Here is a 17847-nt window from a genome sequence, read left to right on the forward strand (position 1 = left end):
CCATCCCTCTAAAACAAACTCTCATAAACCCCTAGGGACCAGCCCTTGAGAGGGTTTATGTGTCTGTAAGGGAGGAAAGTGGACAGAGTTATCCTTGTCCTCACAGCCACAGAGTACCAGTGACAACACCTCAGCAGGGAAGCTGAGGGCTGTGTTCATCACCCTGAACCTTAATACCCTCATGATTATGGGATGGTGAGTCTTTTAGTGGGAAAGGGAGGGACAAGAGCTTTGGAATTCTTGAAATAAATAAGAGAAATCAGTCAATTGATTTCTCTATGGATTGTGAACTTGGTTAGATTAAAAATTCCCAGACAGTGGGGAGTTCTCCCTGCCCCATCCCCACCTCCCTTTTAAAGGGCCATACATAGTATATGCAGAAGTGGGGGAATCTAAAATCCCAGTTCAAGGTCATTGTTTCCAGAGTCTGACTTTGGCAAGTCACCTTTTTAGTATTAATCTCCACCCATTAGTTTGGAGCTGATTCCCCCAGTCCCAGCCCAGGAAGGTGCCCTGGCCCTGAGAATGGGGGACCCTCTTCTCTCCCCACCTGGCTCTGGTCTTGAAGGAGTATTAGCTCACTATCCACTTTTCACGAGGCTATCATATGCTGTCGTTCTGGATCCTCACCCTCTACCCCCTTGGAGGCAAGGAAGGGGCTGTCCCCCAACAGAACTGAGGGAATTCATCCGCCTGGTGCCCTAGTATCCCCTGCAGAACACAGACTAGGGGGCTTATCAGTTAGCCCCCAGACCAGTAGCTTGGAGTACCATTATTTGCATTTGCTAAAGGGTCTCTGTCCCTGTGATCCAGAAGAGCCACTGTTCTGAAGCAGAGAATAATGGAGCTGCAGGAGGATTGGAGGTGGGGAAAGGGGAAACAGGCAGAGAGAGCAATTTCTATTCCAAGAAAGAGTCAGGGAGGTGGGCAGTGATGGGGAGAGAGGAGTGCACATGGTGCGGGACAGCTGCCTCGGGCCCTCGGGACTGAGGGCTGAGCTGCCCCTCTTTAGAAAACTCTGCCTCCATCCTGCCTAGTGTGCATGGTGGGAGGCAGGTGGAGCCCTGGATGATGGGAATGGTGAGCCCCTGAGACTTAGGGCATCACAGTGGCCTCCCTACCTGCAGCTCTCTGGCCATGGGCAGATGCTTCTAGGGAGCGGAGTAGGGGAGGGGAAGGTAGGCCTGAGTGGCAGGTTGTCATCCTTCAGACCTAGAGGCCTGGAGGAAGTATGGAGATAATCAGGTTGCCAGGGAGGGTGTCCCAAAAGTTCTTGCTCCTCCTTGGTATTCTCTTCCAGGAAGGCCAGAGCTAAGCCCTGGGGGAACTCAGGGGTACAACACCTAGGGCTAGGGGAGGGGCAAAGTCCCCCAGAAGTTGGGCCAAGGGGACCTTATGGTGGGGGCACCAGCTGGAACTGGGCAGGGTTCCCAGCAATGGGGAGGGAGGTAAAGGGAAAGAGCCCTTCCTTGCCCCATGGCTTGGGGGAGGGGCAGGGAGGTCCTCAAGGGGTCAGCAGAAGGGCCACTCAGTGGGGACCAGAGAGCTCCAGCTGGCAGAAGAGATCATTGTTGTGCTTATGGACTCAGCAGCTCCCTGTCTCCAAGGGCAAGAGTGAGCAGGCAGTTTTTAGGCACTAGAAGATTCCCATGATGTGGTTCTAGGTACATAATTGAGACCGAGTAGCCTGCTCTGCCAGCCCTCTGACTGCACCTGCTGGCCAGATCAAACCCGAGGCACCTTCAGACCAGGGTCAGGCCAGGGACTCTTGGCTGAGTGACCTGCAGCTAAGCCCCAGAAGGGGAGAGAGGACATGGAACAGAAAGGGAGTTGGTGATGGTGGCAGGGGTGAGGCTGGCCTCTGCTCACTCCCCTTGACTCTCCTGCGAGAGTGAGTGGTCCCAGTTTGAGTGTGCTTTGCCAGGCCACTAGGTTGCATCCTTCCGGGGAGTATGGCTTTCTGAACAAAGAGAGCCCATCCCCCTCCTCCTCCAGAGGGGACAAGGGAAGGGAGACTCGGGGCTCGAAGCTCTGCTCCCGACCCCTCCTGTTCCTGCCCAGCTCTGCCAGGTACCTGGCCCTGTCCAGGTGGTCACACGGTCACTTCGGTCTTGCTGGCTGAGTAGCAGGTGTGGTGGCCGGGGATATAGTGCAGCTGCTCCACCGTGTTGTGTCTGCGCGAGGCGAAGGCCTGGCGCTTGGCCGCTGTCTGGCTCTGGCCCAGCGTGGCATAGGAGTTACTGGAGGCACTGGGATGGGAGTGCATCTTAGTCATGCGGTAGCGTTCCAGCATGGGTGTGGACACAAAGACATCTGTGTGTGAGAGGGCCCTGGACAGGGCCTGCTGGGGGAAGGCCGTCCGCTCCGGGGACAACAGTGGGTCCTGGGAGTGCAGGCGCTCGGTGGACAGCAGCTGCTCATCGGACAGGATTCGGTCAAAGGGCACGCTGAACTCATCTGGCAGGCCTCGCACCGGGGACAGCACCCTGTCCTGCGACATGGCACGGATGGGCCGCCGGGGCCTCTCTCGAGGCAAGGGCTTCTGCTGGGACATCTGGATGACATTGAGGGGGAGAGTGCCACGGGCAGCCAGGTCTGGCAGATGCCTCCTCCTCATGTAATACTCATCAGCCTCCTTGTCGGCTGCAGGGGAGAGACAGAGAGACACCAGCTGGGGTGACAAGGTGACACTACACTGAAGGCAGGACTGCAGCCCAGACAGGTGGAGGGTGGAGGGAGTCCTTTTCCAATAAATATGCAGATGGGTCCCTAGGGGCTTGTTAAACTTGAATGCAGGTTCTGATTCAGACCTGCCATGTGGGGGGCTGGCTGGAGAGTATGTTCCCTGGCAATGCCACTGCCTCGGCCAGCATCACCTCATGTGTGCAGGGACTAAGGGGCTTCTGGGAGCTCTCCAGGGAGTTCATGGCTAAGTGGAGGCAAGCCCTGGCCTCTGAACTCCTGCTCCAGGCCTGCTGCCACCACACATGTCCTGAGACAGGATGGCTCCCAGGGAGCAGCCAGCAGTTTTTACATGAGAATCGGGGCCTGTCTCCAAAGGTGGATTGCAGAACCAGACTCCTGCTAGAATAAAGATGCTCCAGCCCAAGAGGCACTTACGAAAATGTTTAACTGGTAATTTAGTAACATAGTAACACTTTCTCTGGAGTAAGAGCCAATGCCTAGGAAGCCGACACATGGGCATCCCACAGAATCCAGCCTACACATACCTCCCCTGTGCCCACAGCGGGAGAAGGCCAGAGTAACGGTGCACCTCATGCAGATGCTCCGCCCTTGTTGCCATCCAGGTGGCCATCCCCAGATCACACGGCCTGCCGAACTCTTGAACCTCCTACCCAGGATGTACATAAGCCTGTTTGGCTTCCCACAGACAGACTTTTATATCTCTGCAGAATATGGGAATGCTCACGGCTCCTTAGTTTTTCCAGAGGGTAACCAGTGGGTAGATTTTGCCTCCTGAGCCATATATTCTCTCACCTTGGGCATACATCTGATTCCTTGGATCATTGGTGATTCCCACTTTTGGCCATAGACATGTACCATTCCACCTTTTAGGTGGCTGATATGAACTCATGGGCTGAACTTATATCATGGCAGGTTAATGTATAGCTTCAAGCAAATACTCAGCCTGAAGTTGGGTGTCATGAAAATAGACTCGGGGACATGAGGGGAGAAGTTCCAAGGGCTGGAAAGCTAGGAAAGAAAATCTCTTCCACCATGTACCTTTTAGTCATTGTAATGTCTTCAACCCCTCAGTCCCCAGAGCCTCCCCAGACTCAGATGCAGAGCTGAGACAACTGGATGAACTGGACTCAAGTGATGAAATGGAGTGTGTGGTGGGAGTGGGGAGCCTCAGCTTCTCAAGACAGGGTTGGCTGGGTTATGGAGAGGGTGGTTTATGGGCCCTTCCACAGCCAGGTCTCCATGATGAAACCCAAAAAGTGCTGGTATTGGTAGCCTCTCCTCCAAGACCTTGAGAGTGAGGAAGCCCATGGTTTTGACGGTGGTAGGTGGGACAAGGCTGGGGAGGGTTTTCTCCTGCATGCCAGCTGTGGGCACACAGACCTGGGCATGCCACAGCCTCTTCTATCCATGGGGAATGAACTTAGGCCCAATATAACAAAAACAAGGCACTCGTTGATTGTCTTCTTCTGTGCTACCCTCACTCTTTGTTCTTGGGACTCCACACCAGTCCCTCAAGTGTAGGGCAAGAGAGTGAGACACAGGAGGGTGTCATGATTGCTGAGAGGTAGACCCAGGACAACCACACTTACTTAGCCGCTTTAGGGATGAGTACTTGCTGGGGTGGGACTTCACTGCAGACTCGTAGGATGGGGGCAGGTGGGCCAAGTTCTGGAAGGAGCGGGAGAATGACAGGTCATAGGGCTCAGTGGCTGATGTCAGGATGTTGTTCATCCGTGGCTTCTCTGCAAAAGAAGGGAGGGATGCATCGCATTAGTGAGGACACGGGCTGGGGAGGCAGGAGGGAGAGGGTCCTGGCTCTATGTTACATCCCCGTCCCACTTTACTGCCCCAGGTGCTAGGACACAGACGGTGCTGGAAACTCACTTTCCCTAATGCTCAGTTCCAGCTGTCAACAAGCTTGGGTGCAGGTGCTACCTTTCCCGCCACTGACTCTGTTGGCAGCTTACCCTTCCCTGAATGACAAACTATCCCCTGGTACACCACTGCACTGTCTGATAGGGATGTAAGCCTGATGGAGAGGAATGCAGGCCTGGGAAAGGAAGACAAATATGTCCTGGTGCTTGACTGACTTGAGGCACAGCAAGAAGTCAACAGGTATTTATGAAGAAGTAAGTAGTGGTACCATTCCCAGAAGTAAGGTAGGTGAGTGGCTCTCCTATCACTTGATCCACTTTGGTTTGGGACACCTGTGAAGGGGAAAGCTCTAACTTTGGACAAAAGTAACAGGGGATTGTGGCTGCCTGTGCCTCTTGGCAAAGTGAATGCTAACACTTAGAAGAGAAGAATTCTGTGAACTGGGGGACAGAGAGAGGCACTCCTACGCTTAATCTAAGGGTAGTTTCAGTATAGGCAACTCCCAGCTTCTCTGAACTGTCCTGCCTTCACTGGTTCCTGTGGTACTGGGGACAAAGACAGAGAAGCTCAGGCAATGAGCTGGTGTTCACACCAGCATGTATGTGAGGGGTTGGGGCATGCTCAGCATCCCTGAGAGATCAGAACATGCTGTACACCAAGAGCCTCCCTGGCATGCACAGGGATAGATGCCAGGAAATGAAGTGAGCAGGATGCTGAGAGCAGTGCTACCCACAGCTGGGGAGTAGCCACCAGCCCCTCAGCTCTTGTTTCTTCACCTTTGGCTGCCAAGAGCATCCATAAGCATTACTCAACTCATCCACTTTCAAATGCAACACTTCTGAGTGTTCTTAGCCTGCTTTCTTCTCCAAAACAGGCCACCGAGCCTAGGCCAGGTCTCCCTTGCCTTCTGCCATCACTAGGATGGCCCTGGCCCCTGGCTCCTGCTTTCTTTCATGCTACAATGCCCTTTCTCACTCTTCCTCTAGCCATATTCTCCCTTCACTCAAGACTTCTCTATGACAATGTCACGTCTTTTCAGTCCACAGTGATTTCTAGTCTTCAAGGCCTTGTCACTCCGTTGATGTCTCCATCATTTCCCTTCATTTCACTCAAGTTAATCTTCATCTCCAAAGATTGCTGACTCCTTGCCAGCAGAATTCTTGCTTTCTAATTTTTCTGATGCCTTCACAGTGCTTGGCTCAAAATAAGGATCCAATTAATGCTCTTTGGTTAATTGAGTGAACACAGGTCATTTCTCTTAATAGTTGCTCTGCCAGCTCCTGGGAAAAGCATTGGCACCCAAAGAAAGAATCCAGAGAAAACCCTGCCTCTGCTAGGTTGTGAGTTGCTCAAGGGCAGGGACCAGGTCTCATTCATTGGCCCCCATCTCCTGATACCAGACAGAAAAAGAAAGTAGGAAGAGGGGGAGGAAAGAATGATTTCTCCCTCGGTAACCAGGAGGTTGTGCTCATGTTGGCTCCTCCTGGGGAAAACCAGCACATGGATATTCCTTCAGAATGCTACTAAGCAAGGGAAGCACTCTTTGCTGGCCTTTTGTGGCTCCTCTTCCTGCTGCTGCTTCATTGCCCTGGGCATCCCCCAGGCTCTCTGCCTTCTGCTTTTCTCTCTCAGCCTTCTTGCACAGATTGTTCCTACTCCCAAGGCTTCTGATACTGCTTCTGAAGCATAACTTACATCTTCAGCTGTAACCTCCCTCCAGACTTCGTGCATGCATTTCTAACTGCTTGTTCAATGGTTTTCTTTGTGTTTCCTATGATCATACCCAGTTCTAGATGCAAACTTGCCACCAATAGCTCCATCTCCTGTACGCACCAACTGCTTTCCTTATTCCTTAGATTGTGTGAATAAGACACCCCCTTATTCTTCCTATTAATCATAGCTCACTCATAATTGACTCTTGTCGACCATATTCAGTTAGTAACTAAGGTTTCCCAATTCTTTTCCTGAATGTTTTATATGTGGACCCTTCTTTCTATTCCCAGTATCAACATCACCACTCCAAGAAATGGTAATGAATGAGAAATGGCATCAATTTCTTTTAAATAATTTCTTAAATTTCTTCCTGTTCTAATTTTCCTAGACTCCACAGCCTGAGACATCCTATCAAGTCACTGCTTTAAACATCACATATTTCCCTAGGAGCCCAGTACTGGAGAGGGACACCAAACCAGCCCACTTCTGGCCTCCTGATTACAATATTCCTCGGTCTCAGTGCTGAGGCAGAGAGTAATCTTACACGAGAGTGGCAGGTCTCTCTGCCAGGTAGGCTTAGAATTTATCTTTGTTTTGAGTTTTTCTCTCACTAAAATTGAATGGTGTTTTCACATTCTTCCAAGCAAAGAGAGAATGACTGACAGTTCACAACTTACATGGCATGGCTGGCATATGTTCTGTTAAGTTCTGAGCAAGTGCCAAAAATAGTTTTGCTCTGCCATGGCATATGTGAGGCTGTGATCAGGTGGGAGGATGCTATAAACTAAGAAGGAAAGGTGGCTCTGTAATCCCCTGGCCCTACGCTGACATTCCTGGGCTCTCTAGCATTTAGCTTCTTCCCTAGCTGAAGCTCAAATCACACAGTTTGGTTTTGTATTTTATCCAATCTTCATTAGTTTGGTTGGGGACGATCAATAGTTTACTGAGTCTCATGTCGCTTTTAAATGGTACCACAAGTAGCCTTGGGCAGAGAAGAGTGTTCACTCCTTGCTGTGGACATATAGAATTGATGGCTGTGAGATGTGATCTAGGTTGCAAGTGAAAATGGGTTAAGAAAGAGCCTCACTTCTTTTCTTCCATGGTGGAAGACCACTCTCACATCAGAGACAGGACACTAAGGGAACAACAGTACATATGAGAGTGAGGTACCGTGGCCCTAAGGGAAGGTGGACACCTGACTCCTTACACCTCCTTAGCTTCGTGAGTCAGTGCCCATAGTTCTGATGCCTGTTTAGGCCGCTGTAGTTAGAGTGGAGCCACCTGGAATGAGGCCGGAATGCAGAGTCATCTCTCACCATGGGTAGGGGTCTGGGTAGCACTGCTTAAAATCGGATGGTTATACTGACGATCACCTGAAAATCATAGAAAAGAAAGTTTTAAAGAAGAGGTTCAGGCAGTCCATTGTCTCTCCAACACAGCAGCAGAGGGGTCCCTCTTTAGGGAGGGGTTATTCGGGTGTGGTTAGCCAGGAAGAAGACACCCTAACCTGAGGTGCTTACATCTTAGGAGGCTTTGATTTGTCCCAGGTCTCTGGGTGTCTGGGTGTGTCCTGAGATGCTAAAAGGTGACATGAACTGTCCGCTGCCTGGGGTGAGGAGTTCTGGGTTCTAGGTTGTGTCCTACCTATAAATGACATAGCCTGATACTTAAAAAATAAACATGTATTTTAATTAATAATGCAAAAGTCCATGTGGACTGAACATGACACAAAATTAATAGAGTCATAGTAGCCAAAGTCCAGAGTCCAAATGAAAGGTTGCAAGTGAAAATGGGTTAAGAAAGGGCCTTGCTTCTTTTCTTCCATGGTGGAGGATCACTCCAACATCAGAGACATTATTGCTTAAAGTCAACATCACATTTTTGTTTACCAAATGTACAAGCATCTAATTTCAGTTAAAACCAGAGGAAGAGGAGACATGAGGTCTTTGCTTTAGTTTATCTAAACCATAGATTATAGCTCAGGCTGATGTGGCTCAGTGGATTGAGCACTGGCCTGTGAACCAAAGGCTCACCAGTTCGATTCCCAGTCAGGGCACATACCTTGGTTGCAGACCAGGTCCCCAGTTGGGGGCATGCAGGAGGCAGCTGCACATTGATGTTTTTCTTCCTCTTTTTCTCCCTCCCTTCCCCTTTCTCTAAAAATTTTATTTTTTAATAAAATCTTTAAAAAAAAACAATGAATTATAGCTCTGCGATTGTTTTAGGGCTAGATCTGTTTTTATTTCCTTATGTCTTATTATTGAAACCATCTTTCCTACCGTGGGCATTATATCCTCTGGCTACTCTTTCTCCAGCTCCTTCACTAGATCCCCTTTCCTCTTCTATTCTCTAAACACCAGTGCTTCATAAGGTTCAGTTATCTTCTCAAAGACTTGGGCTCTACCTTCTTGCCCAAACTGATAGTTCTCAAATCTGCATTTCTAACTTGATGTCCATCTGGTCTGTGGAGTTAGATTTTAAAATGCTTATTGATGTCCGATTGAAATTCCTGCCCTTAGCCCAAGCTATTAAAGCCCAAAGTGAGATCTTCATTTTTTTCTTCAATGTTCAAGCTTCAGTCTATGAACATTGAAGAAAAATGTTTTATTATTCCATGAGCTTGGAATGCAAAACTTTGGCTATTGTTCACCATTCCCCTCCCTTCATCCTCCATATTTAATGAGTCCCCAAATACTGTTCTTATAGCCATCTCCTCTACCCAGACCCACAATATATCTTCTTGTTTAGATTTCTCTTAGCTCTAATCTCTGGTCATTTCTAAGACAAATCATCTTGTTTGCTCCTAACAGACAAAATTTTCCATATCCATGGAATCATTACATCATTCCACCGGGTCAGAACACACACTTTAAATAGCCATAGACACAATCCAGTGGGGTGTGAGTTTGGGAAGCAAGCCAGAGTTTCTTAAATGAAGATATTCTTCTTTCCTAAGACAGAATATTAAGTTATATCCAGGGGAAAAAAGCATTTGCCCAAGGTTGAATCAATTCTATACTGGATCTGGATGTAAGCAAAGAGAGAGAATCTAACAAGGGAGATAAAGAAGAGATTATTCTGCTTATACTCCAGAGGAAAGGAGAAAACTAGTTTCATGGTTTGTAGTTGTTGTTATTTTGGTTTATTTCTTTTTAGCCAATATAGCAGCATCAAAGAGACCATTCCAAGAAGTGAGAGAACCCAGGTTGAAGGGTAGAATGCATCAACTAGACATAACTACTTCTCATGTTCCATTCATAGAGTCATAATTTCCATAGTGGCATTTCATTGTATTTCCTTTTATTTCCCATCCCCTATAAAACACTGTATGTATGTTCACACCTGTGCACACACACACACACACACACACACTCTCTCTCTCTCTCTCTCTAACATTGCTGTGAATAACCTGTAGCATTTTTCACTTTAAGAAGAGTGAGAATTAGATTATAGCTCTTAAAATGGAGAAAAATGTGGTGATTTGATTATCACACTTATGCAAAATAACAAACATGTGAGGAAACATGTTCATACATATATGTACATATACATATATAGATAAATATGTATAGTTTCTACATATATAAGAACACTATAGATACTATTTTTAACTCAATTCCTTTACACTTAGTGGGAAGTATGTCTTGAATATATTTTCATGTTTTAGAATATTCTTTTAAATATTTTAGGTGGTTTTACACTCATCCTTTCTGTTGAACAATCTATTGTGTATTTCTATAGATAACAAATATAATATGTTTATTTAGTATATGTACTTAAGAACTCCCCTATTATTGTGTATTGAGGTTGTTTAAAAGTTTAGTAATGTTGCACCAAATAACATTAAACACAGATTTTGGTCATGTCTCATTTCCTTAAGCAAATAACTAAAAGCAACATTTCTGAGTCAATGCACTGCTGGTGACCTGGCAATGCGACAAAGTGGATTGATAGATTTCCTCACGTTGAATCACCCACCTATCCCTGGGAAATACCTTATTTGATTCTGGTGTCATATCCTTTCATTATAACACTGGGTTCCTTTTGCACATATTTTTAATCTATATGGATTCATAAAGAAAATTTGTATTTTTTTTGTGCTAAGATGTCAGCTTTTTATATCAAGATAATGATTTTGTAAAGTCTGATGAATAGGGTTCCATCTTTCTGTATGCCTTGAAACTATTAATGCAGCATGTAAAATATCTGTTCTTTGGAAGTTTGAAGGAAACAAGTAATAAAAAATATGTCTGGTGTCTTATTTGGGGAGTCCAGGTCATACAGTGGTAGGAGGTTGACTTGTGATTCTGTTCTTGCACAAAACTTTGGGACATAGATAGTATCATCAACTTACAGGTAAGGAAACTGACTGTTGGAGGTGTAGAATAATTTGTCCAACAGGTGACTTGGAGATGAAACCCAGGCAGGCTGGTGCCACAGCCCACGTCCTTAATCATTATACATACTGCTTTGCATGCTTGGCAACTTTTTCCTTGCACGTTGATTTACTCAAGTTTTCTAACTATAAATTAAATTTGTAATTTCTTTTTTCTTAAATCCACTGGACCTTTTAAACTTTATCAGTTTAAAACTGTAACATTCCCTAAAAAGCTCTATATATGAAATTATACCCCCTTTCTTATTCTTAATTTCTTGCATTCATGCTTTGTTGCTAAGCAGTTTATTTGTATTATTGTTTTTTCAAAGAGCTGCCTCTTATACATATCAATTTTTGTGTGTTTGTTGTCTTCACATTGTTACTTTGTGCTTTTGAATTTGTTCATCCCTGCCTCCTAATTTTCTTTGGTTTGGTTTGTTATAGTTTTCTAATTTCTGGGTCTGAATCATTAGTCCATTTTTTTTCCTACTCTTTTCTGCTAATATAAGGTCTTTTGCTCTAAATTTGTCTCTGGCACTATCCCATGAGCACTGGATACAGAATGTTCTTAATGTTGTTGTGTCCAGAATGATCTGTAATTGCAGCCTGGATTTTCTCTCTGACCCAGAGTTCCTGAGTAAAGTGTTGCTAACTTTCAAAGTGTTTGGATTTGTTGGTTTGAACTTTTGCCATTAATTTTCTGTTTTATCACCTTGTGGTCAGAAAACAGGGCCTGTTCAGTTTCTGCTTTTTGGAATTTGTTGAGATTTCTTTTGTGGGCTAATACACGATCAATTTTTGTAAATGTTTTGTGAGTTCTTGAAGTAAAGGTATGTTCTCTTTTTGTAGAATACAAAACTGACATATATTTATTAATTCAGACAAATGAAATACATCATTCAGCTCCTCTCTATCCTAAATTTATTCTTGGGGTACTTAATCTGTCAAAGACTTGTGTTTGCGGGTCTTAACACAGCAGGAGATGTGTTAAGGTGTCCTGCTATGCTTGCACTCCTGTCATTTTTTTCTTTGTATTTGTTATAGAATCAGTTTCATGTATTTCATAACTGCATTATCAATACAAAAGGCTCACAATTCTTATGTCTTCTATGGGGCTGGCACCCTTTATCAACATTAAGTAATACTTTCTGTCCTATTTCATGCCTTCTTTCCCTTTTAAGTCCTGTTAATCTGATACTTACATCGCCAACCCACCTTTCTGTTTGTTTGTTTTTGCCTGATCAACTTTGACCATCCTTTTATATTTACACTTTCTGGGTCACATTATTTTATGCTTGTAGCCTTTGTGCATGGCATTTCATTTTTAAGGAAAATCTACCTTTGTGCTTTGGCACATTCTGGGTTGCCTTGGTAGTTAAAGTGAATCCTTCTTCTCAGAGAACTGCCCTCCCTTCTAGTCCAATGTCCCCCCACTCCCTGTTACAGTTGTAATACAACATGACCTTGTGCCCCTGCACATGGCCCAACCTCTAGGTCATGGCTGATCTGGCCAGGTGTGAATACCTGACTCACCCTAGGCCATTAGAGCGCCTTTTTCAGAAATTAGGAATCATTATAAGAAATAAATATGGGCTCTTTTCACAGCTGGACCCATGGAAAATAGGTAAAACATGGGCAATCTTATAGATTTGAGAAAAAGTAGGTCCTTAAAGGCTGACACATTATATTTTATAATGATGGCCACAGTTATATTTCTAATTCCAGTGCTCTCCCATAATTTCCCCATTTCTCCACTGGACAGAGTATTTTCTCCCTCTCCTCTGAACTGATGGCCTTTGTGACTGTTCCAGTGAGCCGGGTGCACAGAAGTGACACTGTATGACTTCCTCGATTACAATGCTGAAGGTGAGATGGCTCTCACCTGGCTCTGTCTTTCAGCACACTCTACCTTGGATCCCAGCCGCCATGCTGGAAGGATGTCCAGGCCATGTGCAGAGGCCAAATGTCAGAGCTGATATCTCCAGCTAGGTACCCATCAACAACTGTCATGAAACTGCCAGAAATGAGTGAGCTGGAATTCAGAGGGCTCCAGCCTCCAGCCCTCTGGCCACTCAAAATCAAACAAGCAGAACAGAGACAAGCAATACCCACTGAACCCTACCCAAATTGAGGATTTAAAAGTGAAATAAATGTTGCCTTTACTGCACTGATTTTATTTTGAGGTAACTGTAGATTCACATGCAACTATAAGAAAGAATACAGATACCTTGTGTACTCTTTAGCCAGTTTTCCCAGTGGTAACATTTTGTAAAACTACAGTATTATATCCAAACCAGAATATTGACATTGACAGTCAAGGTAGAGAACATTTCCATCATGGGAAGGGTTCCTCATGACCCCTGTTTATAGCCATTCCCACTCCCTCTCTGCATTCACCCCTTTATTAACCCTTGGCATCGTGTCTATAATTTTGTCATTTCGAGAATGTTGTATAAATGGAATTATATATTATGTGATCCTTAGGAATGCATAATACCTTGGATATTTATTGAGCATAATACTTGGGAGATTCATCCAGGCTGTTGCATGTACCAATAATTTATTCCTTTTTATTGCCATGTAGTCAATATTCCATGATATGGATGTTTGTTTATTTGAACATTTGGGTTGTTTTCAACATTAGAGTATTATGAGTACAGATGCTATAAACATTCACATGCAGGTTTTTGTGTTGACATAAGTCTTCATTTATCTTGGATAAAAGCCTAGGAACACAATTGTTGGGTTATATGCTAGTAGCATGTTTAATGCTTTTCTTTTTACATTTTTAAATTTATTGAGAAAACTCCATACTGTTTTCCACAGTAACTATATCAATTTGCATTCCCACAAACACTGCACAAGAGTTTCCTTTTCTCCACATTCTCAGCAACACTTTTTTGTTGATTTATTGATGATAGACACTCTGACAGGTATAAGGTGTCATACCATCGTCGTTTTGCTTTTTTTTTCAGTGTGATTGTTATTTTTTTATTTAATTATTGTTCAAATACAGTTTTCTGTCTTTTATTCCCATCTCATCCCACCTCCTAGTGCTCCCCACCTCCCTTCCACTTCCACCCCTGTTAGTTTTTCTCCATGTGTCCTTTATACTTGTTCTTGTGAATCCCTCCTCTTTTCCCCTGAAATTCCCTCTCCTCCCCCCTCTGGTCACTGTCAGCCTGCTCTGCATTTCAGTCTCTTTGGTTATATTTTGCTTGCTTGTTTGTTTTGCTGTTTAGCTTCCTGTTAAAGGTGAGATCATATGGTATTTTTCTTTCACTGCCTGGCTTATTTCACTCAGCATAATGCTTTCCAGTTTCATCCATGCTGTTGCAAAGGAGAAGCTCCTTCTTTCTTTCTGCTGCATAGAATTCCATTGTGTAAATGTACCATAGTTTTTTGGATCCATTCATTTACTGATGGGCACCTAGGTTGCTTCCAACTCTTGGCTATTGTAAATTGTGCTGCTCTGAACATTGGGGTGCATAGGTTCTTTTGCATTGGTGTTTCAGGATTCTTAGGATATACTCCTAGCAGTGGAATTGCTGGGTCAAAAGGCATATTCATTTTTAGTTTTCTTAGAAAATTCTATACTGTTTTCCATAATGGCCTGTACCAGTCTGCAATCCCACCAGCAATGGATTAGGGTCCCCTTTTCCTCACAACCTCTCCAACATTTGTTGCTTTGTTTATGATGGCCATCCTGACCAATGTAAAGTGGTATCTCATTGTGGTTTTAATTTGCATCTCTCTGATAGATAATGATATTGAGCATCTTTTCATGTGTCTCTGGATCCTCTGTATGTCCTCCTTGGAGAAGTGTCTGTTCCAGTCCTTTGTCCATTTTTTAATTGGGTTGTTTGTCTTCTTAGAGTAGAGTCGTGTAAGTTCTTTGTATATTTTGGAGATTAAACCCTTGTCTGAGGTATCATTGGCAAATATTTTTCCCATATAGTTGGTTCCCTTTTTATTTTAATACTGTTTTCTTTAGCCATGCAAAGAAAGCTTTTTATTTTGATGAGATCCCATTTGTTTATTCTTTCCTTTATGTCCCTTGCTCGAGGGGAGACATCAGCAAAAATGTTGCTGCGTGAAATATCTGAGATTTTCCTGCCAATGTTTTCCTTTGCAATTTTAATAGTGTCATGGCTTATATTTAAGTCTTTTCTCCATCTTGAATTTATTTTGGTGTATGGTGTAAGTTGATGCTCAAGTTTAATTTTTTTTTTTTTGCATATAGCTGTCCAGTTCTCCCAACACCATTTGTTGAAGAGGCTATTTTTACTCAATTTTATGTTACTGCCCCCTTTGTCGAATATTAATTGCCCATAGAGACTTGGGTTTATTTCTGGGCTCTCTGTTCTGTTCCATAGGTCTATGTGCCTGTTTTTATGGCAGTACCAGGCTGTTTTGATTACAGTGGTCTTGTAGTACACTTGGGTATCGGGTATTGTGATCCCTCCTACTTTGTTCTTCTTTCTCAAAATTGCAGCTGCTATTTGGGGTCGTTTATGGTTCCATATAATTTTTTGAAGCATTTGTTCTATGTCTGTGAAATATGCCATTGGTATTTTAATAGGTATTGCATTGAATCTGTATATTGCTTTGGGTAGTATGGACATTTTGATGATGTTAATTCTTCCAATCCATGAACATGGTATATATTTCCATTTGTTTGGGTCTTCCTTGATTTCTTTCTTCAGTGCTGTGTAGTTTTCTGTATATAGGTCTTTTACCACCTTGGTTAGGTTTATTCCTAGGTATTTTATTTTTCTTTTTGCTATATTGAATGGGATTTTTTTCTTGATTTCTGCTTCTGTTGTTTCATTGTTAGCATACAAAAATGCCTTTGATTTCTGGATATTGACTTTGTATCCCGCTGTTTTGCCAAATTTATTTATTAGGTTGAGCAGTTTTTAGGTAGATTCTATGGGATTTTCCATGTACACTATCACATCATCTGCAAACAATGATAGTTTTGTTTCATCCTTTCTAATTTGAATGCCTTTTACTTTCTTTTCTTGTCTGATCACGGTGGCTAAAATTTCCAATACTGTATTGAATAGAAGTGGTGAAAGTGGACAACCTTGTCTTGTTCCTGATCTTATTGGAAAAGATTTTAGTTTTCGCCCATTGAGGATGATGTTGGCTGTAGGTCTCGCATATGTGGCCTTTATTATGTTGAGGAATGCTCCCTCTATTTCCACTTTGCTGAGCGTTCTTATCATAAATGGGTGTTGTACTTTATCAAAAGCTTTTCCCACATCTATTGATATGATCATGTGATTTTCGTCTTTGCTTTTGTTTATGTGATGTATTACATTCACTGATTTGCAAATATTGAACCATCCTTGCATCCCTGGGATGAATCCCACTTGGTCACGGTGTATGATCTTTTTAATGTATTGTTGGATGCGATTTGCCAACATTTTGTTCAGGATTTTAGCATCTATGTTCATCAGCAATATTGGCCTGAAGTTTTTTTTTTGTTGTTATGTCTTTATCTGGTTTTGGAATTAGGATGATGCTGGTTTCATAAAAAAAGTTTGGGAGTCTTTCATCATTCTGGATTTTTTGGAATAGTCTGTGAAGAGTAGGAGTTAGCTCTTCCTTAAATGCTTTGTAGAATTCTCCTGTCAAACCATCTGGTCCAGGGCTTTTATGTGGTGGGAGTTTTTGATTATTGCTTCAATATCATCTGTTGTTATTGATCTGTTAAGGCATTCTGCTTCTTCTTCATTGAATTTTGGAAGGTTATATTTTTCTAGAAATTTGTCCATTTCCTCTAGGTTTTCAAATTTCTTGTCATACAGTTCTTCATAGTAATTTCTTACAATCCCTTCTATTTCTGTCGTATCAGTTGTGATCTCTCCTCTTTCATTTCTGATTATGTTTATTTGTGTCCTCTCTCTTCTTTTCTTGACGAGCCTACTTAAAGGCTTGTCTATTTTGTTTATATTTTCAAAAAACCATCTCCTGGATTCATTGATCCTTAGAATTGTGCTTTTAGTCTCTGTGTCATTTAATTCTGCTCTGATCTTTGTTATTTCCTTCCTTCTACTTGCTCTGGGCTGTCTTTGTTATTGTTCCTCGAGTTCTTTTAGGTGTAGGGTTAGGTTGTTTGTTTGAAATGTTTCTATCTTTTTCAGGTAGGCCTGTATTGCTATGAACTTCCCTCTCAGGACTGCCTTCACTGTATCCCATAAGTTTTGGGTTGTTGTGAGTTCATTTTCATTTGTTTTCAGAAACTTTTTGATTTCTTCCCTAATTTTACTCTTGACTCAATCATTGTTTAGTAGCATGCCATTCAATCTCTATGATTTTGAGTGTTTTGGGTGTTTTCCTTTTGGTTTGTTTTCCAGTTTCAGTCCCTTGTGGTCAGAGAAAATGCTTGGTATGAGTTCAATTTTCTTGAATTTGTTGAGGCTCATTTTGTGTCCTATTATGTGGTCTATCTTTGAAAATGTTCCGTGTACATTTGAAAAGAATGTGTATTTAGCTTCTTTGGGATGAAGGGCTCTATATATATCAGTTAAGTCCATTTCATCTAGGGCATTGTTTAATGCTACAGTATCTTTGTAGATATTTTGTTTGAAAGATCTGTCCATTTTTGACAGTGAGGTTTTAAAACCCCCTACTATAATTGTGTTGCTGTCAATATCTTTCTTCAAGTTCTCTAAGAGTTTCTTATATATTTTGATGCTCCTATGTTGGGTACATATATATTTATGATGTTAATGTCTTCTTGGTGGATTGTTCCCTTGAGTATTATGAAGTGACTTTTTGGGTCTCTCTTTATGGCCCTTTTTTTGAAGTCTATCTTGTCTGATATGAGTATTGCTACCCTGGCTTTTTTTCTTGCCCATTTGCTTGGAAAATTTGTTTTCAGCTCTTCACTTTTAGTCTGCGTAGGTCTTTTGTCCTGAGGTGGGTCTCATGTAGGCAGCATATGTGTGGGTCATGCTTTCTTATCCATTCAGCTAGTCTATGTCTTTTGATTGGAGCATTTAATCCATTTACACTTTATGTTATTATTGATAGCTACTTATTCATTGCCATTTTTGTACCTGTGTTCCTCTCTGTCTCTCTCTTTTCTTTCCTTTCCTTAAAGCAGTCCTTTTAGCATCTCTTGCAGAGATGGTTTGATGGAAGCATATTCTTTTAGACTTCTT

The 17847-nt window shown here is 43.1% G+C and overlaps 1 protein-coding gene across 1 annotated transcript in view; it reads right to left on the reverse strand.

Annotated features, from left to right (window-relative positions):
- Positions 1-1827: 1827 nt before the first annotated feature.
- SHISA6 (shisa family member 6) overlaps positions 1828-17847 on the reverse strand; it is a 279526-nt gene continuing 263506 nt past the window's right edge. The window contains exons 4-6 of the mRNA XM_037143347.2: positions 7611-7667; positions 4296-4448; positions 1828-2643 (exon numbers count right to left, since the gene is read on the reverse strand). Of these exons, the coding sequence (XP_036999242.2) occupies positions 2093-2643; positions 4296-4448; positions 7611-7667 (761 nt within the window). The 3' untranslated portion in view covers positions 1828-2092. The remainder of the gene's footprint in view (positions 2644-4295; positions 4449-7610; positions 7668-17847) is intronic.

This window comes from Artibeus jamaicensis, unplaced genomic scaffold (assembly GCF_021234435.1).
Source record: "Artibeus jamaicensis isolate MK-2021 breed Jamaican fruit bat unplaced genomic scaffold, CSHL_Jam_final contig_781, whole genome shotgun sequence".
NCBI classification, from domain to species: domain Eukaryota; kingdom Metazoa; phylum Chordata; class Mammalia; order Chiroptera; family Phyllostomidae; genus Artibeus; species Artibeus jamaicensis.